At 39.9% G+C, this 23,646-nt stretch overlaps 1 protein-coding gene across 5 annotated transcripts in view; it reads left to right on the top strand.

Annotated features, from left to right (window-relative positions):
- Nucleotides 1-23,646, top strand: part of MIOS (meiosis regulator for oocyte development) — a 103,597-nt gene that overhangs the window by 57,098 nt on the left and 22,853 nt on the right. Inside the window, exons 1-4 of one of the 5 annotated variants that reach the window (XM_040644251.1) lie at nt 10,948-11,137; nt 12,129-12,225; nt 17,057-18,398; nt 18,733-18,831. In XM_040644251.1, coding sequence (XP_040500185.1) covers nt 17,105-18,398; nt 18,733-18,831 — 1,393 coding nt within the window. In that variant the 5' untranslated portion in view covers nt 10,948-11,137; nt 12,129-12,225; nt 17,057-17,104. Of the gene's footprint in view, nt 1-432; nt 530-10,947; nt 11,138-12,128; nt 12,226-17,056; nt 18,399-18,732; nt 18,832-23,646 lie in introns of those variants that run through there. The other 4 variants (XM_040644252.1, XM_040644249.1, XM_008686283.2 and 1 more) reach the window with 4 other exon arrangements.

The following is a 23,646-nucleotide window of genomic DNA, read 5'->3' as shown; positions in this document are numbered from 1 at the left end:
AATAAAATCTTTTTTTTTTAAAGAAAGAAACGCATCATGTAAAAAGAAGATGGATAAAGGCCCAGGTAGACAGATATACGAGAGAACAAATATGTCAGTTACAGATCAAATGTTAGTCATGGAATCTAGATGGTGGGTAGTGGGTTTATAATTCTGTCAACTTTTCTGTATGTTTGAAAATTTTCATAACAAAATATTGGCAAAAAAACCCCCCAGGTAATGACAATCTAGTGCAATAATATCTATAAAAGAGACCTGTGAAGAGGGCTCCCAGTCCAGACTGTGACATGGAGGCTGGAAGTGCAGGGAGCACAAGAGAAGTAGGCATTTCTTTGATGCCGTGTTAAAGAGTTTAGACTTTATCTTGAAAGCAACAAGGAGCCACTGAACAGTTTTAAGCAAAGGAGTGACATGATCACATTTTCATTTTAGGAAAATCACTCTGGTGGCTGTGTGAAGAATTAATTGCAGAGAAGCAAGCCTGAGACTGAGAGACTTATTAGCAATCATAGCAAAATACCAATGAGAGGTAAGTCTCTCAAGTACCAGCGGTGGGGATGGAAAGAAGGGAACAATTCTGAGAAATACTGAGGAAGTATTGGCCTAGGAAAAGGGAAAAAAAATGAATAAGCGTGGTATCCAGTGGTTTGCTGAAGAGGATTTAACAATTGGTTCTCTGGAAAAGCGTATGTGTGCACACAAATTTATGTAAGTTTATTACAAATGCAACTGATAGAAAGAGTGTGTGGTATACAATTTACAAATAATAGCAACATACAATATTTTCTGTATTATAAATTCCAAATAGCAAACTGATTCTCATAGAATGATTTCATTGATTTTTGTCAAATCCTTGTATCCTTTATTCAATCTCTGGTTGCAGTTGACACATGACTATAGTTCTGACAGGGATGCTGACTGATATTTCCATTTTCTTTAACAAGCAAGTGTGCCCTTGCTTTCATATTTCTATGGTACTTACGTTAGTGTATAACTTTTGGTGTCTCTTTCCTCCCACTATTCACACGTCCGCATAGGAGGAGGAGTTGGATTTATCCTGAATGATGGGGATGAGAGTGTAACACCCGTTGGTCCATGTTTCCTGTCTCAGCATCTATCATCACAAGACAGTATTTTAATAGTCTGGGCATTTACTTAATTTATACACCATGTGTTCCTGCTTCTCGTGACATACAGTATCATTCCCTTTACAGTATTACACATGTAACATACATTATCATAACCCCTATTAGAAAAGTGCCTTTTTCTCAAGACTCTTACTGCCTGACAACCTGTCAGAATAATCACAATGCAAATGACCCTTCTGGAGGCATTTATTTAATGCACAACCAACAGAACTGTAGGCTTCAGCCCTGTGTAATGTCACACCACTGTTCATGCAATTAATATTTTGGTATAGAGTTGTAAAATCTTTTTTTGTAATTTATTATTACACTTTATAATTTGCATTAACTTATTAAAGACTAGAAATTTCAGTTACATACAATATTTTGCTCATTCTGATTCCATTCGAACGTCACCAATCCATTGAAAATGCAGGACTCCATAGGATGCATTATAAAACTTTATTTTACTCCCCCCTGTCCTTTTGTTCCTATTTTTGAGGGCAGGATTTTTTTTTTTTCCATTTGGATGACATCCCAGGCAGGTGCCATGAGTCTTTGGATCAGTCTTTTCTATAAAAATCACTTCTTTCACATTTAACCATAAAAACTATGTGCTTCCCACAATCAAAATGTCTATTCCCATGTAGCAGCCAAAACTCTGAGCTTGAAGATTCTCGTCTCCACAGCTGGGGCTTGCTTCAGGCTGGAAGCGTGCAGTGGGAAAAGGGGCAAAGTCAACTTTCCCATTTCCCCACTCTGTATCTCTCTGCCCTTCTTCCAGGTAGACCAGCAAGAAAGAATTACTTAAGTCAACTGCCTTGCTTAGGTTTGGGAAGGCATTAAAGTGATCTCTTTCTCCATTGTGGAGCCCTCCCTTGTTCTTTGGAGACTGCTTCACTGGGGATCTCTCACCCCACATTCTTTTAAAGCCAGCTAGGTCTCCTCTCTGGCAGGTGTCAAACTTCACCTTCTCTGACCCCAGCCTGTTACCAATGGAACACCACCAATGCCTCTCAGCTGAGGGCACCTCACTCCCGCCAGAAAGCCCTCTTATCTGACTGTGCTCTCCTGCCTCTCTCACCCTGGTGGCCCTCATCCTGTCTGCAGGGCACACCCAGTTATTGTTTATCCTGACAAACCCCAGGAGTGAAGGTTTTCCCAACAGATGCGCCTCTTACTTCTAGGCCTTCAGAACAACCAGCTGGCCTTTCAAGTTTTCAGGCATGGCCCAGACAGCAGACCAACATGTTGTCTACCCACGTCTCTGTTCCCACTTGCACAGATCAAGCTCTCTATGGACAACAGCACCCTAAGATCTCTCCTAGGGGATTAGGAGTAAGACTCCCTGGAAGTGAATTTCTCTAAAGAAATCTTTCTCAGATTTTTCAGTTCCTAACCCCCATCAGGAGGGTTTGGGGTCTTCAGGCTACAAAATCTGTTCCAGTTTTGCAGGTGGTAGCATCTCGCTTTGGAAAGTGGGAGTATTCACCACCTACTGTTCTGTTCCAGTCTAGTGGGGCTTTAGCCAGTTGTTACACATGGCCAATTCTATTTTTTAACATCTTATTACTCAAACAAATATGTTGTATGAGCACAGATAAATCCTGAAAGAGAAACAGAGGGATGAAAACAGTTACGCATGGTAGAAGTACCTGAATTTTAAGACATTTCCTTCAATATTGTTTTCACAATAATATTTTTAAATTTTTTAGTTGGAATGGAAGCCTTCATATATTTGTGTAATTTTTCATCATGCATTCCTTATTTTGATTCAACAAATAAGAAGGAGAACAATGATGACTGTAACATGTATCCCACCCTCAAGGAATTCACAAACTATATAAGTATATTGCAATATAATAGGTAATAGCATTATTACAGTATACGGTGATACGGGTGTGCGTGCCCATTTGCGCGCACCCCGCACCCACGCGCGAAGAGGCAAAGAGTCTGGTGTATTCACAGAAGACAAGGTGCCAAGTTGTCTGGAGAGGTAGACATTACTTCCAGCTATGGGAGATATTAAGGAGGAACTGAGTGATACATCTTGAGGGATGAATAGAATTTAATTTTTCTAATTCTTGGAGAAGAGCATTCCAGGAAAAAAAAATTGGAACAAAGTCATGTTACCAGGCGGTAGATTGTGGAATTCCTTGGTTCTTATTGTCTCAAAGGAAAGAATTCAGTCGAGAGACCTGATAGAATGATAAAGTAGCAAAGATTTTTCATTTACCAAAGTGAAGGTACACACCTGGGACAGAGAAGCAGGCTGACCGGAGGATGGGTGGCAGGGCGCTGAGTTTCTCACTGTTTTCTTTTAGAGGGGGTTATTTAGTCTCCTCCCTCCCCATCTTGTTATTATCACTCCACCCTTGAGTCTGCCTTGGTTTCCTCCCCTCCAAACTTTTGGGCAAGTTTGTGTTAGTCATCTTCCCATGAGCGCAACCCATGGTGGGGGTCCAAACCTCAGTGCAGATGGTATTATAATGATGTTATAAGAGCCTCAGGGTTACTAGTGGACAGAGTCTTTCTTAGAGCACATGCTCCAAAGTTGAGGAAGTCCCTGAAGCCTCTATCTTCTGCTTATCAGTCTGTGCTAAAAAGCACAAGGGATTGATCTGAGGGAGATGGGACAGTTTCTTGGACGGAGACCGGGTGGTCCCTAGCAAATGTCCGTCTGTTTTCCTCCTGTCTCTCCTCCTGCTCATGCGCATCTAACTACCCACTGTACCAGGCATGTTAGAGGAAAAGCGCTATGTAAAAGTAATTAGGGACAATTCGGTAGGGCTGGAGCTAGTATGGGTTAAGGGATCAAATGGGAAAAACATATTGGGCTGGAATGGGGACATCTTCATGTTGGTAACTTTTTTCCTAATATCCCAGAAGCTTTGTGCATGTTACATGGAGAGGAATATCCACCATTTTGTGTAATTTATCCATCTTTAAATCATTAACATATATTTTACCTCATTTATGCAACTAATACTTTGAAAATATATTGATTTAATAAGCTAGATTTCCTCAAACTCATAAACATTATTACAAACTGAATACTTCTTCTCAAATTTAGCAGATTCCTCTAAATGTTTTTCAGAAGAAGATAAAATACACTCCACTGTGCAATTATAAAACTGATAAAAAGTTCCAAAAGGGTTAGACCTTAGGAAGTAAATTTGTTTCCTCATCATTTCTATCCGATTCTAATTCTGATTCTCTTTATGCTTCTGATTTCTTACCTCTTGAATTTCTTCCTAGGGTTGCAATTATACTTACTAAGAAAGTCAGGCTTAGCCTCTCAAATAAGCTGCTGATGGTCCAAGATTTTGAACATGAGAATCAAATCCATTATCCATTTGAAGCCTTCATAATCACACATTGTATATTAGTTCAGAAACAGTCCAAATTATTGATCAGGGCAATCAGATATGCTTTGGTTTTTCTGTGACCCAGTCTTTTGCTCAAAATAACACTGATTCTGAATGCGTCACCTTCATAGTCAGATATATGTCTAACTTTCAGTGATGGTTCTGGAAATCTTTTTCTCATCTTATTGTCAAAAGAAGCCTGGCTTTACAACTGCTTTGGGCTTTGTCTGGCGTAGGTAATTCTAAAAATAATTTGATCCATTGAAAACACAAATTTTCTTTCTCATTGACTGTTAAGACTTACAGTATTGACATCTTAACTGCAGGCTGAGAAGTTTGGTTGTTGGTCTGTAGGGAACACGAACCAATGAAGAGTTCTACCTAAGAGGGTCACTTGAGATGTGCTCAGAAAGACCAATCTGGCCACACAGAGGAGATGGCTTAGAGGAAAAAGGTAGAAACGGGGGAATTAGAGGCCAGTTGGGAGACTGCTGTCTGGGTGAGCAGTAATTAAGACCAAAACTAGGGCAATGGCTATGGGAACAGAGAGATTAGTAGGATTTAGCCACATCATCTGTTTCAAAAGCCCAGATGTGATTTATTCAAATCCCATCCAAGGAGGGGAAGAGACCAGGCAGCGATATGGCCTGTGTTTCACAAGAATTAACAGTGCTGATCTGATAGTATTTTGACGGCTGCTCCTTTACTGCTTCAGTGCTCATCAGAAGGGATGAGCCAAGTTTCTTAGTCAGTTCAGGCTGCTGTAACAAATTACCATAGATTGCATGGCTTGTAAACGACAGACATTTATTTCTTGTAGTTCTGGAGGCTGGAAATCTGAGCTCAAGGTGCCAGCATGGTGGAGTTCTGATGATGACCCTCTTCTGGATTTCAGAGTCCCGACTTCATCATGTCCACACATGGCAGGAAAGGGTTGCGAGAGCTCTCTGGGATCCTTTTTATAAGGGCATTACTCCCATTCGTGAGGGCGGAGGTCACATTCATGTGACCTTATCTCACGAAGGCCCCATCTCCTCATATCATCACATGAGGTGGTAGGATTTCGCCATATCAGTTTTGGGGGGACACACACATTCATTCCATTACACCAAGTCACCCACACATGAAACGACCCTGTGAGGAAGCAATGAGCAAAGCAGGAAACGTTAGCATCCTAGAATGGCTCCAGTTACTGAAGCATCTCGCATGCTGCTTAAACCTTATTTCTGTCTTCACTCCGGAGGTTCAGGATTATGATGTGTCTGTCTATCATTATGGAATTTAGCATCCTAATTCCTCCAACCATACTCTTTAAAATAATATTCATTGGGTTTTTTTCCTCATTAAAAGAAGTTTTACATTTTTATTTTAGAAAACATAGAAAAGTATAATGAAGAAAATAATGATCACTTTAATGATCACGCAGTGGAGTCTACTAATAAAATGTCACCATTATTCCTTCCGGTCTTTAAAAAATAAGGGTAGAATTATGACGTTTATTCCATTCGGTACTATTTTATTCCTATAACAATAAACCATGAGTGTTTCCTTCTTTAAATGTTTTTCTAAAACAGAATTTAGCCAAGTAATCCAACCTGCCACCTGCTCCTATAAATAAAGTTTTCCTGTACCACAGCCACATTCCTCTGGGTATGTCCTATCTACGGCTGGTTTTGCACTGTGATGGCAGGAGGGGGGAATTGTGATAGAGGCAGTGCAACCTGAAAAGCTGGGAACATTTACTATCCGGCCCTTTACTAAAAGCGTTTGCCAACTTCTGTTTTAAAACATTATTGTAATGACACTTAGAACTGCATCAAGTGGTTACCATTTGATAGAAGCATAATGCTGGGGTCGCGATGTCTGGATTCCTAACTTCGCTCCACCACTTAAGAGATATCTTGGGCGGGCACCTGGGTGGCTCAGATAAATGTCTGCCTTCCGCTCAAGTCATGATCCCAGGATCCTGGGATAGAGTCCCACCTTGGGCACCCTGCTCAGCAGGGAGTCTGTTCCTCCCTGTCCCTCTGCCTGCCCTTCACCCTCTTGTGCTCTCTCTCTCTCTCAAATAAATAAATAAAATCTTAGAAAAAAAATTCTCTCTCCCTCTCCCTTTGCCCTCCCATTCCTCCCTTTGCCCCTCCCCTCATTTCCTCTCTAAAAAGAAAAAGAGAGAGATCTTGGGCAATTTATTTAGCGTTTCTGTGCCTCAATTTTCTCATTTGTCAAAGGGGAAAAATAACAGTATCATCTTCATAAAATGTGATGAAGAGGTGGTGAAGTCCATGACACACCTCCCCAATGTCCCCCTTCAGTAATGAATGACTTAGTCCTTCAGCTTCTGGGAAAGTTGTCAGCAGATGGCCTTCAGCTGTCAGCCATCTTTGGGGACTGCCTTGACAGAGAAAACTGCCTCACTCAAAGCCACTTGTCCCTCAAGGGACAGCTCACATCAGTGACATATCCACATCAGTGAGGTAGTATGAAGTCCTGAATCCCTTGTCCCAACTCAAGACACCTCTGGAGGGCCAATTCAATTTCAAAGTTTCTCATGGATTGGCTGAGGCACTTGTTGGTATTGAATCACAGCTCGGCTCCTCCCTCTGCTCCATCCTGCTTCTTCTTCCTTCCTTCCACTGGTGTTGACCCAACCCTCTTTCTAAGTATCCTACATCCCAGTCTCCATCTTGAAATAAGGTTCCAGGGCACCCAACCCAAGACAGTGTTAAATGAGCCTATGTTGTAAAGTATCTGGCATGTAGTAAATGCTATGTAATTGTTTATTATCAAACAAATAAATACTTCTGGGAGAAAGTAAAATGGAAATACAAGGTCAAGAAGAAAAATAGAATAATATAAAATTTCCTACAATTAAAGAAAAGCTTAGTCACAAAAATTTTAAATGAATGATTGTAAGAAACTCTCACTAAAGTATTTAAATTTTAACAACTACATTTAAAGTGTGATGCAACAGTTTTATTTACAATTCAAGTATTTAAAATTATTAAAAATCATATCCTTAGAACTACGTAATGACCATGTTAGATGTACTCTCCCAAAATATATGAATAAGTATACTGATTTACAGAACTGATTTGGGAGTATGCTTGAATACTTTTGAAGACCACTATTTTAAGATATCTTAGATCTTCTCATCCACAACCTTTGTAAAAAGATTACGTAAGCCATGTCACATGTTTCCAGGGACCTAATTTCGCCTTGATGCCTGAAAGCAAAACTTGGTCTCAGGTACAGACTGATTTTGTGGAAATAAAGGGAGTTGGGATTAGGCAATCACAGACTCCACGGAATGTTCCAATAGTAGATGAACTGTTGGGAAGGGCAGCAGTAAATAAGAAGGAAATAAGCAGTTCTTCAACTGTTGTCCTTTATTGGTTTAAAACCACAACAAACAAATCTTATCTTGGATCAGCACAACATGAAGGAGCTTAGAAAGAACAATATCTTGTTAAGGACACACACGTTTAAATTAAAAAACAAAACAGAACAAAAAAACCATGAGACTGAACTATAGCAACCCTGGCATCTGTTACAAACTCCATGTTTGATAAAGGCAAGTAGTGTAACCTCAGAGCAGTGTGTGAAGTTCTCTGACACAGCTTAATCTTCTAAAAAGTACAATGCACTCTCCCACTCGGTAACTATTTTTGAATACATATCATGCAGCAGGAGCTATAGGAAATCCAGAGTTCTATACTAAAAGTTCATTACTCACAAGGAAAATGCTGTCTGCCCTTTTCCAGACAGCAGGAAGGGAAAAGAGGAAGTGAATGGCAAGGAGCTTCTCTTCTAAGGAATCCAGGTTTACTAACAAGGAACACCGTTTAGTGGAGAAGAGGAATGGATTTCCAAGAAGAGTGAGAAAAGCATCACATTGCTCTAGAGATTCTAGAGTCAAGGAACTGGCAGCAGCATGAGAAGAATACACTTTCACAACAGCTTAGATGGAAAAGGAGAGAAAAATATATTAGCTGGAGGAGAGTGTAGAGAAAGATACTGTTTTAGGATTTATCCAACAAATTTTTATTGAGCACATATCTGTGCTATGCACTGTTTTAGGTTCTGGAGATTAAGCAGAGAATAAAATAGACAGAGTCCCTGCATATTAGGGAATAGGCCAAGGTGCTGTAACAGGTCCAAACAAACAGTAATTTTTAAAGGAACACAGTTTATTTTCTCTTGTGTAATGGCCCAGATATCTATGGTTGATCAAAGGCAGGAGGTAGCTCAGCTTTCTTTCTTTCTTTCTTTCTTTCTTTCTTTCTTTCTTTCTTTCTTTCTTTTAAGATTTTATTTATTTATTTAACAGCGAGAGACAGCAAGAGAGGGGACAAAGCTTTGCAGGGGGAGCGGAAGAGGGAGAAGATGCGGGGCTCCATGCAAGGACTCGATGTGGGGGCTCAATGTGGGGGCTCCATGCAGGGCTTGAAGTGGGGCTCGAGGCCAGAACGCTGGGATCATGACCTGAGCTGAAGGCAGATACTTAACGAGTGAGCCACCCAGGCACCCCATCAGCTTTCTGAATTAGACTGGGACTTAGAATAATGGGGCAGTTTTGTCTCCCATAATACACGGCCTCCATTTCTACACCATTTTTCTTTTTGCCATTTTCCACAGGGCTGGAAGAGGGAAGAGGAAGTAGATGTCAAGCAGCTTCTCTTTTAAGAGACAGGATCCATTTTTGTTCATATCTCATCGGTCACAACTTTTCCATATAGCCACACCTAGCTGAAAGGGAAGCCTTTCCAGGAATTGTCCTCTCTAACTGGGTCACCAAATGCCTTGCTAACATTTGGGGGTGGAGGTATAATGAAATGAAAACTGGTGATGTGGAGCACAGATTCTGGAAGGGAAGGACAACTATAGGCAAGTAAAGAGCAGTTTTGGTGGAGCGGTGGCATGAAGGCCTGAGAAGAGTGAATTCAGGGGAAAACAGGAGGATGTAGGATTAGAGAGAGCCAGTACGGCCTTCTCCTTTGAGGAGAAAAATGGGAGTGACTTAAACATATGTTGAAGGTAAAGAAGCAATAGAAATGGAGAGGTTTAAGACACATAGAAAAGGAGAAAATCAATGGTGCAAGGTCTCAGAAGAGGAGAAACGTACAGCGTCCCTTCTTTTGTGTCAAGAAGAAGGTAAGAATGAGAGTGAATGATGATGCTGAGGGCAGGAAAGAGAAAACAATAGGAGGCTGTGGGGAATTCCTACCTGGTAGCTTAAATTCTTTCTGAAGTAGGAAGCAACGTCATCTCCTGAGGGCAGACTATGTATACGGTAGAGCTTGGATAAGGAAGAGACTTGTATTGATCTGGAAATTTGGGGCCAGGGCCTGAAACATTGAGATGATGGGCAAGATAGTGTATGAAGTGATGAATCTTATGATATCCCCCTGCAGCTCTGCAGCACTTTCTTCGGCCTCCACTTCTCCAAAGGCAGGAATGAATTATGGGAACGGGAAACCTAGAATCCTCTTTGTCCCTCACTCTCCTAAGTCAATCATCAAGCTCTGTTCATTCCATCTTCTAAATAGTCCCCACACACTTCTCTCCACCCCCACTCTCCATACCACTGGTAGTTTTTGGATTACCGTGATCTTTCATTGGGATTCTTCCCTGAAAAACTGATCACACTGCTTGCGTAGTTAAAAACCTTCCATGACTGCACCATTGCCTTTAGGAAAAAGTCCACCCAAACTCTCTAATCTCCTTTCCAAATGCCTTTCTGATAGAGCATTTTAATCTCTCCCCACTTCCTCTGCTCATCCATCCATACTACACTGCTTCTCCATTGAGATGCCATCCCTTCTCAACCTTCACTTGCTCTTCCTCTGTCCTAGAAGGCTCATCTCTTCCAACCTCCTCCACTGTTCCCTTTCCCATCTAATCCCATATTCATCCTTCTTCTGTCAGCCTGGTGGTCCACAAGAAAGCGTTCCTGACCTCCCAACACTAAGGGGGTGCCCGTCCTGTGGAGCACTGTATTAGCCCTAACAAGGCATCACTGTTTCCTGCCGGGACCGCATCTTTTTCATTCACTCCAGTGTCCCCAGGATTCCAGCAGTGTGCTAGGTACACAATAGGCACTCAAGATGTGTTTGTGGAATGAGCAAATGAATGAATAAATTGTGAACCACACACCCTGGAGTTTCTACTACATCGATGGCCTGCAATAAATTGTTAATGGAAATTTAAAGTGATCGAATGAGCTAAAGTGTCTGTAGTAGTAGAGATAATGCATCTCCCAGAGGCCTTGCGCGGGATACCTCCCGCAGGTGCGGGTGCCCAGGATGCCTCCCGCAGGCCGCCCCTGGGGCGGGGCCTCCAGGGGAGCACGGGCGCGCTTGGGCGGAAGGCGGGGCCTCCTGGGCAGTGGCCCCGCCCCGGGGCGGTGCGACTCCCAGGCAACCGAAAGGCGGGGCTCAAGGGCGGGGAACTCCTCTTCTAAGGCCGAGGCGCGTCGGCGCGTCCGAGAGGCGTGCGGTGTTGGGGTCTTGGGTCCCGGCCGGGTGGCCCAGGTTACTGACCGCGCCGCCGCGGCCGCCATCTTGCCCGCGTGCGGACTCCCACGGCGGGAGGGGCGGCGACCAGGCCGGAAGTGGCTGTGCGGCGGCCGCGCTGCCTACTCAGGTTAGTGAGTTGTGGCTCTGGCCGCGTCTAAGCATTCCCGACGCGGAGGCCCCGTGCGTAGGCTCGGGAGTGCAGGGGCCGCCGCGAGGGGCCTGGGAAAGCCCAGTTATAAGGCCCGTGCGGAGGCCGACCCGAGGGCCCCCTCGGAGCGGTGGCGCGGGACGTCGCGTTCCGCGCTGCGGGGTGTCGCGTTCCGCGCTGCGGGGTAACTGCGTCGGGCGGCCGGCCGGGCCTAGCAGGGGAGCCTCGGAGCTGCGGGCGGACCTCCTTGGGGGCGCTGGGCCCGCGCTGCAGCCCCACGCTCGGCGAGTTCGTGCGGAATCGCGTCCTGGCGTTGGACCGGTGGCTGAGCCAGGTGTCTGGAGCGTGGGAGTGGCCCTCAGATTCCCGATTTACGCGGAATAGCGACGAGCCATGCTCCAGCTGTGCTCTATTAAATATTTCCAAAAGGGCCTGTCACCCGGTTAGCTGTGCTTTCTTTTACGACTGATGAAAATTCCGTAAGAGGATGAATAAAGCCTTTCACGTGTGCCACGAGCATTACTAAATTGCTTAGCAAATGACTGCATTTACAGGCCTATATTTTTAAAGGAAATTTATGAAGTGCCTCTTCTTAAAGATGGTGAGGGTGAAAATTTCTTTAAACTGCTAGGGTTGTTAATTGTCATGGTAAGAAAAGTAGAAGACAACAACGAAAGGATGTGGAAGGGTAGTTGGATCCCCTGTACACTTAGTATTATGGATCTTCACTGTCCAGTAGCCACACGGGGTTGAGATGTGCTGTAAATGTAAAATACACATTGAATTTACAAGACTTGGCACCAAAGAAAAAAAATTCTCAATAATTTTTTACATTGATTACATGTGGAAAAGGGTATCTTTTTGATACCTGGTTTGCTTGAATAAAATATATTGTTTAATTTCATCTCTTTTTCAGTGTGGCTACTCGAAACTTTTAAATCATTGCTAACATGGTATTTCTGTCGGACAGTGCTGTTCTAGATATTCTGGTGAAGAATACAGAATCAACATGGTTTTCCTTTGCTCAGAAGCCATTGGTGGGAAGTGAACTCTTGTTAAACTTGAAGGTGAGGATGTAAATATAAGCTGTAATTATTGCACATATAACACCTTCTCCACCCACTTTTCAGTGTCTCCAACATTTGAAAACATTAACTTCCAGGGCTGCTTAAGGAAATCATAGTGATACTAATAGCTGTGTGATGCAAAGAACTCAATTTGTCTCAACTTTGTGAGGTGGAGATAGGGTGGGTTCTTATTCTTATTTCATAGTCTTGGTGTATTAACGGACTTGTTAGAGTCCAGCCAGTGAGTGTTGGAGGTCCTCTGACTCCAGGTTCAATTTTCTTTGCTCTTCACCATACTCCTAGTCATCTGTGTTCATGAGCCAAGATCCATCTGTCTTGTGTGTTGGATTGTAAAGAAATACATTTCTTACAAGGGTGCTTATGGATGTACCTCTCTATTCAGAGCCAGCTTTGTGTTATGCAACTTATATGCAGTCATATAAGGCCCATTGTGTAGAAGGGCTGGCACTTGGTTTATTGCTCTGTTGTCACCACCTTGAAATTCTTAACTTTTGAATAAGGGGGCCCTGTATTTTCATTCATTTTGCACTGGACCTTGCAAATGATGTAGTTGATTTTTTATTCTGCAGTATTCTAGGGTGGGAATTGGGAGGTGTTTGACAAGAACTAAAACATGTGGTCTTCACTTTACTCCCGTGTGAAATGAGAAGGGCTCGCGAGTCTCTCTCCCTGTTTGGTGATTCTGTATGAATTACTGTAATCAGATTTTGTGACTGGTAGTATAAACATTATACGTGCATAATAACATTAGGAGAAATGCTGATAGTCCTCCATTGAGAGTCATGCAAATCAAAGACTTTTTAAACTATAGTAACACTTTTTCCACGTGCCAGCAAGTTTTCTTATAGATCATCCATGTAAAGAATATGATTATAGGATGGATATATGAAAGTGTGATTATTTGAGCATTTATTTTGATAAGATAGGCCAGATCACCAGTTACCTCCATTTAAGAGGTTTCCTCTGTGAAGACATGAGTGTGAACCCTTACTTGGCAGTATCTGTTCCTTCTTTTTGTTGTCATAGCTACGTCTTATTGCATGAGGTGCCTCTTCTCATTCCTAAATTTTTAAATTCTCTTTAAGATTGGACATAACTTCACCATTAGAACGCAGGCTTTATTAGATCAGTTTATTAGTCCGCTTGGGCTGCCATAACAAAAGACCATAGAGTAGGTGGCTTAAATAACAGAAATTTATTTTCTCACAGTTCTCACAGGTTGGAAGTCCAAAATCAGAGTGCCAGTATGGTCTGGTTCTAGTGAGAGTTCTTTTCTTGGCTTTTAGACAGCTGCCTTCTCACTGTCGGCACATGGTGGGGAGAGAGCTCTGTTGTCTCTTCCTCTTTTTTTAAGGGCACCAGTTCTGTCAGTTTAGCACTCTACCCTTAGGACCTCATTTAACTAATCACCCCCAAAAAGAGTCTTTCTGTAATACTGTCACATTGGGGATTAGGGCTTCAACATGAATTTTGGGGGCGGACACAGTTTAGTCTATAGCAACTTATCTGTCTCTGTTCACTACCATGTTCTTAGCATTTAGAACAGTTTCTAGCACATACACTGTGGTCAATAAATATTTACAGAATAAATGAAAGACAGATAGTAGAGTGATCATGTCTTAGGGTGGCTCATTGTGGGCTCTTTTCCATCATTGGAACCAGTTATGACTTCGCTCTTGGCTGAAGCCAGTCTCTATTAGGAAGGATAAGATGTGAAAGCATGAGGAGATTGGTAAAATGTGGATATAGCAGTGTGAGAAATGTCAGGTGGAGCATTTAACAAAAAATTAAGTATCTAAGTGCCTAGCACTAGGCTGGGTCTCAGAGGTATAAATAGAGAGCAACAGATACTTTTCCTGCTTGTATGGCTTTTATAATTTAGGAGAGACAGGATCATTTAAAGGAAGGAATACTGTTTGCTTGAGAGTACTATCTAAGTAACCTGACAGACCAGGGAGGGGATAGAGGATATTTGATTTCAACCATGATGGTTGAGAGATGGTCAAGCATGTGTTAACTTGACCTAGAAGGGAGGGAAGAGTGCTCCAACCAGAGAGAACAGCATTTACAAAGTAGTGTTGATGGGGGGCAGAGGGAGATTTCATTCTAGGAACTGAAAAGAAGAACAGTGTAGCTAGAACACAGCAAAGAGGAAAATGGTGCCAAAGCAGTAGGTAGAGACCAAAGCATTTAGGATTTTATAGGTTATATTGAAGATTTGGAACTATATACTATGAGCAGTTGGAAACCATTAGAGGGTTTTAAGTAGGGATTGTATAGCCTGGTTAAGTTTGCGTTTTAGAAGGGTCCCTGTGATATTGCATAAAGATGAATTTCATAAAGACCTGAGTATACAGATGAGTAAAAGAACTGCTGAATCAACACATAGGCCAAGCATGTTGCATACCTTAATTTCTTATGGAATCAGTCCTCAGAGCTGTGAGACTTGGCAGCCTGAGTGGAGGAAAGAAGAGTAAATAATTGGGTTGAGCTAGGCTTGGGGAAGGCAAATCTAAAGTGGAAAAGAAATGAAGAAATTGAGGGTCTTGTAAAAATATAACTGAAATGATTGATGTTGAGCATCAGACCTCTTAAGAAAGGAAATAAACCAGTGTAAGAATTCTTAGAGGTTTTTCCCAAGCATCTAAATTGTATGAGTATATTGCTAGACTGATAACTCCTGACTATAAGTTTTACAAGATCAAAAAGTAAAGCAAGTATATTTGAGCTGAGTTTATTTAGTGTATCTCTACATCTGGTACAGGGGATCAGGGGATGAATGAATCATAGGTTCACCTTTTAAGAACTGACAGCATGGGGGCACCTGGGTGACTCAGTCGTTAAGCGTCTGCCTTCGGCTCAGGGCATGATCCCAGAGTCCTGGGATTGAGCCCCGCATCGGGCTCCCCCACTGGGAGCCTGCTTCTTCCTCTCCCACTCCCCCTGCTTCTGTTTCCTCTCTCGCTGGCTGTCTCTCTCTCTGTCAAATAAATAAATAAAAAATCTTAAAAAAAAAAAAAATAGAACTGACAACGTGGCTGTACAGATTCTAATTGCCATGAAAATACTAAATGTCTTTGTTCTTTTTTAATCCAGACTATAACCTGTAGCCAGAACTGGTTAGAAGGAAGACATTTAAATTTTTTGTTAAGTAGCTTTTACTTTTAAAATACCATTTCTCTTTTTAATTTTTTTTAAAGATGTATTTATTTGAGAGAGAGTGTATGCATGGGCATGTGTGCAAGCATGGTGAGGGGCAGAAGGAGAGAACCTACAAGCAGACTTCGCCCCTGAGTGTGGAGCCTGAAGGGGGGCTTGATCTCATGACCCATGAGATCATGACCTGAGCCAAAGTCAAGAGTCAGTCACTTTAACTAACCCAGGCGCCCCTAAAATACCATTTTTAACATAGCTATTTTTAGTTTGTGTTTAAACGACTATCATATTTATCTTTGCAAAATCACATGTCAATATTAATCAAAGTTCATAGAATTGAAAACTGGAAGAGCCTTTAATGATAACTTAATTCAGTTTCCTACATGCAGTGTGTGTACCACTGGTTGTAAACAGGATGATTTTAGGTAAAACATAATCAAGCATTTTTTTAAAATTCCAATATAGTTAACTATATTGGATATCAAGCATTTTAGGGGCTCCTGGGTTGCTCAGTCAGGTAAGTGTCTGCCTTGGGCTCAGGTCATGATCCCCGGGGTCCTGGGATCGAGCCATGGTTGGGCTTCCTGCTCAGTGGGGAGCCTGCTTCTCCCTCTCCCTCTGCCCCTCCCCACCACTCTTGTTCTCTCGCTATCTCAAATAAATAAATAAAATCTTTTTAAAAAATGTTAAGCATTTTAATAGTTACACATTTATTTTAATGTGTCTTAAAAAAATATGTAGCATACCATACCTATGATTCACACTGCATTTGGGAAACTGAATGGACTTCATGATGAGGTTAAAATCGATTTTCTGATTTTAAAAATAGTCACTTTAAATAAAAATATTAAATAAAAATAGGTGGTACATGAATGAAGTTTGGGAAACACTAATCTAAACCAACTCTTTTGTTATATAAATGAGAAACAAAAGGACCCCTAATCCCAAAGGCCTTTCTGTGGCATATAGCTAATATATGTCAGAGCTAGGAATAGAAGTTAACTCTATTCAATACATGCTACTGTTTATTCTGCCATATAGGGCTGCTTCTTATTGTTGAAACTTGAGGAAGAGACCTCTGTCTTAATAGTGGCATTGTACTTTAAATCTTCATTGTCCGTTGTGGTGGCCATATGTGGCTATTTATATTAAAAGTTAATGAAAAGTAAATTTAAAATTTGTACTAGTCACATATCTTGTGCTTGGTTAGCCACATGTGGCTAGTAGCTACCCTATTGGACAGTACAGCTAGAGAACATTTCTATCCCTGCAGAAAGTTCTATTGAATAGGGCTGCTGTAAACTGTTGCTTAAGAACATGATTCATAACACTTTAAAGTTTTAACCCCTTCAAAGAGATGATGCTTATTAATTTGCTTGCCATACTGAAGTTATATTAACCCTGAGGTTAATGAAGCTACTAGTAACAGTGCAATTAAAATAATCAATCGTGGGAAATGAGGCCAAAATGTAGTTCTCAGAATCTTACCACCTCATCTTATTGGGGGAAGTTTTTTTTCCCTTTTTAATCAATAAATATTGTCACGAATTCGTAGCAGTTAGAAGAAATATATTGAAAAACAGACTTTGCAAATAGTTTATTCATCTTAGAATTGTATTTTGTTAAGATTTTAAAACTTTTTATTTTTAAACAGATTTTCAGTGAATGGACCTGACTAAACTCTTTGAGCACATCAATAAACATGAGCGGTACCAAACCTGATATATTGTGGGCACCACACCAAGTTGATAGATTTGTTGTATGTGACTCTGAACTGAGCCTTTATCATGTGGAATCTACTGTGAATTCAGAACTCAAAGCTGGATCTCTACGTTTATCTGAAGACTCTGCAGCTACATTACTATCAATAAATTCAGATACGCCTTATATGAAATGTGTAGCCTGGTATCTCAATTATGATCCTGAATGTCTCCTAGCAGTTGGACAAGCAAATGGTCGAGTTGTACTTACAAGTCTTGGTCAAGATCATAACTCAAAATTCAAAGATTTGATAGGAAAAGAATTTGTTCCAAAACATGCACGGCAATGTAATACCCTTGCGTGGAATCCATTGGATAGTAATTGGCTTGCCGCTGGGTTAGATAAACATAGAGCTGATTTTTCAGTGCTGATTTGGGATATTTGCAGCAAATATACTCCCGATATAATTCCCATGGAGAAAGTGAGACTTTCAGCAGGTGAAACTGAAACAACATTATTAGTAACAAAACCTCTTTATGAATTAGGACAAAATGATGCTTGTCTCTCTCTTTGTTGGCTTCCACGAGACCAGAAACTTCTCCTTGCTGGTATGCATCGTAACTTAGCCATATTTGATCTTCGGAATACGAGCCAAAAGATGTTTGTAAATACAAAAGCTGTTCAGGGGGTGACAGTAGACCCCTACTTCCATGATCGTGTTGCTTCCTTCTATGAAGGTCAGGTTGCAATATGGGATCTAAGGAAATTTGAGAAGCCAGTTTTGACTTTGACTGAGCAACCAAAGCCCTTAACAAAAGTAGCATGGTGTCCAACTAGGACTGGTCTGCTTGCCACTTTGACGAGGGATAGTAACATTATTAGATTATATGATATGCAGCACACACCCACTCCCATTGGAGATGAAACTGAACCCACAATAATTGAAAGAAGCGTGCAACCTTGTGACAATTACATTGCTTCCTTTGCTTGGCATCCAACAAGTCAAAATCGAATGATAGTTGTAACTCCCAACCGAACGATGTCTGACTTCACTGTTTTCGAAAGGATATCTCTTGCCTGGAGCCCAATTACATCTTTAATGTGGGCTTGTGGTCGTCATTTGTATGAATGTGCAGAAGAAGAGAATGACAATTCTTTAGAAAAAGATATAGCAACGAAAATGCGCCTTCGGGCTTTATCCAGGTACGGACTTGATACAGAGCAGGTATGGAGAAACCATATTTTAGCTGGAAATGAAGACCCGCAGCTCAAGTCACTCTGGTATACCCTGCACTATATCCTTTTCATAATGATTTTCATGAGATGAATCAGGTAGAAATGTTCTTAAAGTTTGCTGAAAGATCAGTCTATAAATTTTATTCTGAATGTTTTATATGCAAATACAAGTTTTACAATGCTAAAATTACCAAGTAAAATTATTTAAAACTGTTGAACTTGAAATACTGCTTTACAGATTGTGTGGAAGGAAGAAAAGTTTATCTCTTCAATAAAGTAGAACCATCTTACGTTGGCCGACGCCTATTATGAATTGGCTCCAAATCAAAGTAAATTTAGCTTTGAAATAGGTTATTATGCATCATCATTAGTATTTCCTATGCATTTAAATACTTATGAAGCAGTATACAGAAGATATGGATCAGAAGTCTCCAGGAAACAAAGGATCATTGGTTTATGCAGGAATTAAATCAATTGTAAAATCATCTTTGGGTAAGAAAATTCTGTTTTATTTTCTAAAGTATAATTTTTGTACTCTTATTTTTCCCCCCTATATCCCCATCATATACTTGCTTCAGAATAATGTGTATAATTTTTGTTGTTGTTGTTTTTGGGGGTTTCAGGTTAGCTATTTTAGTGAATTGTTAAGTGCGTATTTTATATCCAAAATTCTTTTTCGGGGGGAGTCTTGATTCTTTGAAGTGATACTGTCTTTCTAATCTATTCATTTATTCAATGTTATTTTTTTTGAAGACCCACTTTGAGAGGTATTACGTTAGACGATTTATAGGTTCCTCGTTGTTAGTTTCAATTTTATCACAGTATTTTGCTTTTATAAAAGCTAAATAAAAAGACATAATTGAAGGCGATCTCTTTTTATTGTGCTGCTCAAATACTTTCACTTAGCTATTTAATAACAAGGTCTGGGTGACTATGTCATGACGTATGGCCTTACGTGAAGGAGCCTTACCTGAAAGAGTCCTTGATGAGTAAATGAATGTATGAGTTAATGCAGGGTTGAAATTGATCAGCTATTTAAGAATAAAGATGACAAATGAGCCAAACTTAGTTTTTCACAGAACAGTTATTCTTTTTATTGGAATGGAATTGTGTATTATACTATAATCCTTTCCCCAACCTAGGATTCAGTATCTAGCTTTTGATAGTAATCAAATTTGGGCCCAAGTCAAGCTGCTAGAAAAGTAGTTTATATTATTTAATCAAAGAGTGGCAGTTCAAGTAATAAATTCAACTTGGTCTTTAATAGGATTTTCATAAATACTATACAAATAATACAAAATACCAAAAATACTAATTATAATAAGGATAGGTTAAGCATTTCATTTAACAATTATTAAAAAAAATTTAAAGGACTTTCTCATTACTTTGTTCCACATTGCTGAAGAGGCAGTAGACACTATTTGATCAATTTCATTTTGGTATTTTCTCACTAGCTGTCCACCAAAAAAGTAACATGGGTCCAATTAGAAACTTCCATTTTCATTAATATAAGTAAAAGGGCAGATGTACTGTAATATCCCTGTAAATGAACTTGCTCATGACTTTAGAACCGCTACTGCAAAGATTTAAACACCGAGTTTATAGAATTTCTAGTATTTTTGCTATATAGTAGGTCAGGCCACATTGCATTCTCAGTTATTCTGAAGTTTATTATTGTTTTTCTCGCATTTTGATATACTTTAGGGGAAAACCTACAAACTGCCTCTGAGGAAAAGCAAGAGGAAAAATAGAATATCTTTATATTTCTAGTGCGAGTAGAGAGAAACTGAATGTCTTAAGAGTAGTCTTTACCCCGATTAAAAAACTACATTAGAAAGATTTCCTCATTGCTAGACTTTCAGCTTTTTGTTTATTTTGGTTTAGATATTTTTGTTTTTGTTTCTACAGCCCCAAAGTGAAAAGTAGAGAAATAACTTTCAAAGATGGCACATGTGGAATTCAGTTTTTTGTCTGGCCATAGTTCTTCCTCTAATTGCTAATTGTGTGCTAAGAATTGTCCTTGGAATAGTAAGATATAACTGTCAACAAGATAAGTCTCTTCCCTCAGAGACTGAACAAGGTAGATATTACCCATGTTCTTGGGAAATTTACATGCTAGTTCAGAATATGGAAAAGTAATTAGCAATTTACCATGAGGAAGAACAAACAATTATGTATAGAAGAATCCTAATTTGGGTGTAAGGATTGGAGAGGGTTCCCTGGAGGAGGTAAAAGCAAAGACAAGGAAGGTCCAGACAGGGAGTAGCGTATGCAATTAACCCAGAGGAGAGGGAGCATGGCACATTTCAGTATTGCTGGAACAGAGTGTGAGAGAGGAAATGAAGAAAGAATGGAGACTAGAAAGGTAAGCAGTGGGGTAAGTAACTCAGGACTTAGAAATCATAGTAAGAATTTAGGGAGATTTATCATTCTGTAACAAAGGGAAACCAAGGAAAGATTTTGAAGGGTATTGACAGAATTAGATTTGTGTTTTAGAGCTGTTGCTACGTGTGGAATGAATTGGAGAGGATCAAATGGGGACCTCAGATAAAAACCACAGTAATTAGGGGCGCCTGGGTGGCTCAGTCAGTTAAGTGTCTGCCTTCGGCTCAGGTGGCGATCTCAGGTCCTGGGATCAAACCCCTAATCAGGCTCCCTGCTCATTGGTGAGCCTGCTTCTCCTTCTCCTTTTGCCCCTCCCCCTCTGCTTGTGCGCTTGAGCACTCTCTTTTTCTCTCTCTCTCAAATGAATAAAATATTTTAAAAATAAAAGCCACAGTATTAGGCAAGACATGAGGGTGTTCCTACCAAGGTAGTGGCAGAGGAGCTAGAGAAATGTGGATAAATTAGAGTGCGACAAAATTTAATGACCGAGTAGAGGAGATGGAGAGGAAGGAAAAGTGAAAGATAGCACACATATATATAGCTTAGGAAACTGGGTTAATATGGGTACCAGTTAATTACGTAGGATTAACATAGGAAGACTGCATTTGAGAAGGAAAAAAGTTTGTTTTGGAGAAAGTTGAAGATAGCTAGGTGAAGATGTGCAGTAGGCAAGAATTTTAGAGTAGGTTGAAGAAGTAAAGTCATCCATTTTGAATAATTCTTCCAAGAAATTTGACTAAATGAAGGAGGACAAAGGATATATAGTTAAAACAGCAAGTGAATCTGGAGTCATAGGAGGGTTTTTGTGTTGCTTTGTTTTTGTTTTTAACATGGGATTGATTTAAGCAAGCTTAAATGCTGATGTGGGGAAGCCCATAGAAGGAGGTTGAAGATGCAGAGAAAAGGAAGTAGTGAAGAGCAAAATTCCTAGGAATATGAGAGAATGGGATCCGGAGTACAGGTGAAAAGACTAGCATCAAACAGGAGATGTACACTTTCTCCATACCAGCCCGAGGGGAAGGGGAAATGTATGCAGGTTGTATAAGGTTCAGTGACCGGAAGCTGAGGAGCTTCCCCCTGATGGCTCCTCTTTTCTCAGTGTAGTGGGTTTGCTTATTGAGAAGGAACAGGAAGGTTGTAGAGAGAAGACACGGAGAAGAGGAGCCAGAGTTATCTTGAGAAACATGGGAGGATTGTGGGGCAATGTTGTTTTACAGAAGATAAAATAAAGGACAGTGGGCTGAGAGAATTAGGATACTGGCAAGAGAATGATTCATTTGTTCTTCTTTGGGAGGGAAATGACAGAAGACTAATAAATAAAAATATGAGGGACCAAGAGATGGTGAGGTTGAAAAATTTAGAAGTGAGATTTCTGGAAGGCTATGAGGTTGTGGTAAGAAAGTGGTTCTTTTGAAGGAGGACCGATTTAGAGTATGTCTATGAAAGTCTTGGAGGTGTGAACCACTAGAGATAAGGAAGCAATGGAACAGAGAGACTAGTTTATTGGGTGGACCAAGTGTTGAAGTCAACCAGGATAAGAATGCATGCTCTAAGGGAATGTCTTGTATGGTCTTGTGAAGAAGTGTTCATAATGTTGTTAATAATTATAGTTCTTTCCTTTTAGGATGGCAGAAAATTGCATAATAAATGTTGGTCAGTCTTCCATCCAATATGACGAAAATATTTCTATACTTGAGGGGTAAATTCTGATTAGAGAACTTGTCTATTCAGAATTACTTTATTGGACAGAATAGATAGGACTTAATGTTTTTAACAACAAAATGGTCTTATAAACACTGGATAATTTTACTGCTTTGTTATATAGATGTAAAAATGCAACAAATTAATATCTACAAATAGCACAGTGTCTGATTACTTGTGTATGTAGTATTTGAAACCAATTTTTTTAAAAATGTTTTTTAATGTCAAATGAACTTGTTTCTCTTGCACCTGTCAATAAAATATCAATTCTATTATTTCTATATAGTGCAATCTCAAATTTAGGGGATACACTTTTGTCACTTCAGTATTGCATAACATACGTAAATAGATTTTAATTTTTTTTCAGAGATAGTTAAAATCATAATTTTTAAAATTCCTACATGTTAAAAGTAATGACTATACACTTAGAAATGCACAATATCATATTGCTTATTTGATAACCCTAATTAACCTGTCACACAGTTATCAAGCCATAAGAAGGCCTCTAGACAACCAAAATACATGACACAATATCCAGGCATTTGACTTAGAGGATATTTTTCTGCCTCTTAGTAATGAACTCTTTAGAGTTGTATGTGTTGATCTTTATTCCATGACACACTTTCTGTAAAATAAAAACTCAAACTGGAGTCTTATTAAACTATGAGGAATTGTTTGAAAACTGCTGCTTTTTGTTCAGCTCTTTAAAATTGTTATTTTTACCTTATAATACTCTCAGAATATTATCCAAAATTTATAGGGGAAGTATGAAAATAAATACCTTATGGCACATCTATAGCTTGTTCTACTTGAAATGTAACACCACCATTCTATCTAAATGTAAATTTGTTATTCAGAAAAGTAATGTATTTAATTTTTAATACACATGTTTTAATCATTATTCAAAATTTTCTAATAGTTCTTAAAATTTCACTTTAATAAGCTAAAAGCGATTTTGTCTTGACTAACTTTCCTCATGGTTGCAAACAGAGCAGCATGCTTCCTCTTTTCAGTCGGCAGGCCATTCTCTTAAGGAAAGAAAACTTTTCAGAAGTCTCCTCCTGACCCCTTGACCTAAATGGCAACAGTTTCCAGCAGTAAGGTTAAAAATAAGTACTTTCAAGTGTAATTATTTAACTGTTTTATTAAATTTCAAGAATTTTGTAAATAACTCATCTTGAAACTTCTTCATAAAGCAGTGATATATAGCTTAAAATATGC

This window comes from Ursus maritimus, unplaced genomic scaffold, assembly GCF_017311325.1.
Source record: "Ursus maritimus isolate PB19 unplaced genomic scaffold, ASM1731132v1 scaffold_3, whole genome shotgun sequence".
In the NCBI taxonomy this organism is placed as follows: Eukaryota; Metazoa; Chordata; class Mammalia; order Carnivora; family Ursidae; genus Ursus; species Ursus maritimus.
Note: the sequence above shows the minus strand (reverse complement) of the source record. Positions and strands in the feature narration are given on the sequence as shown.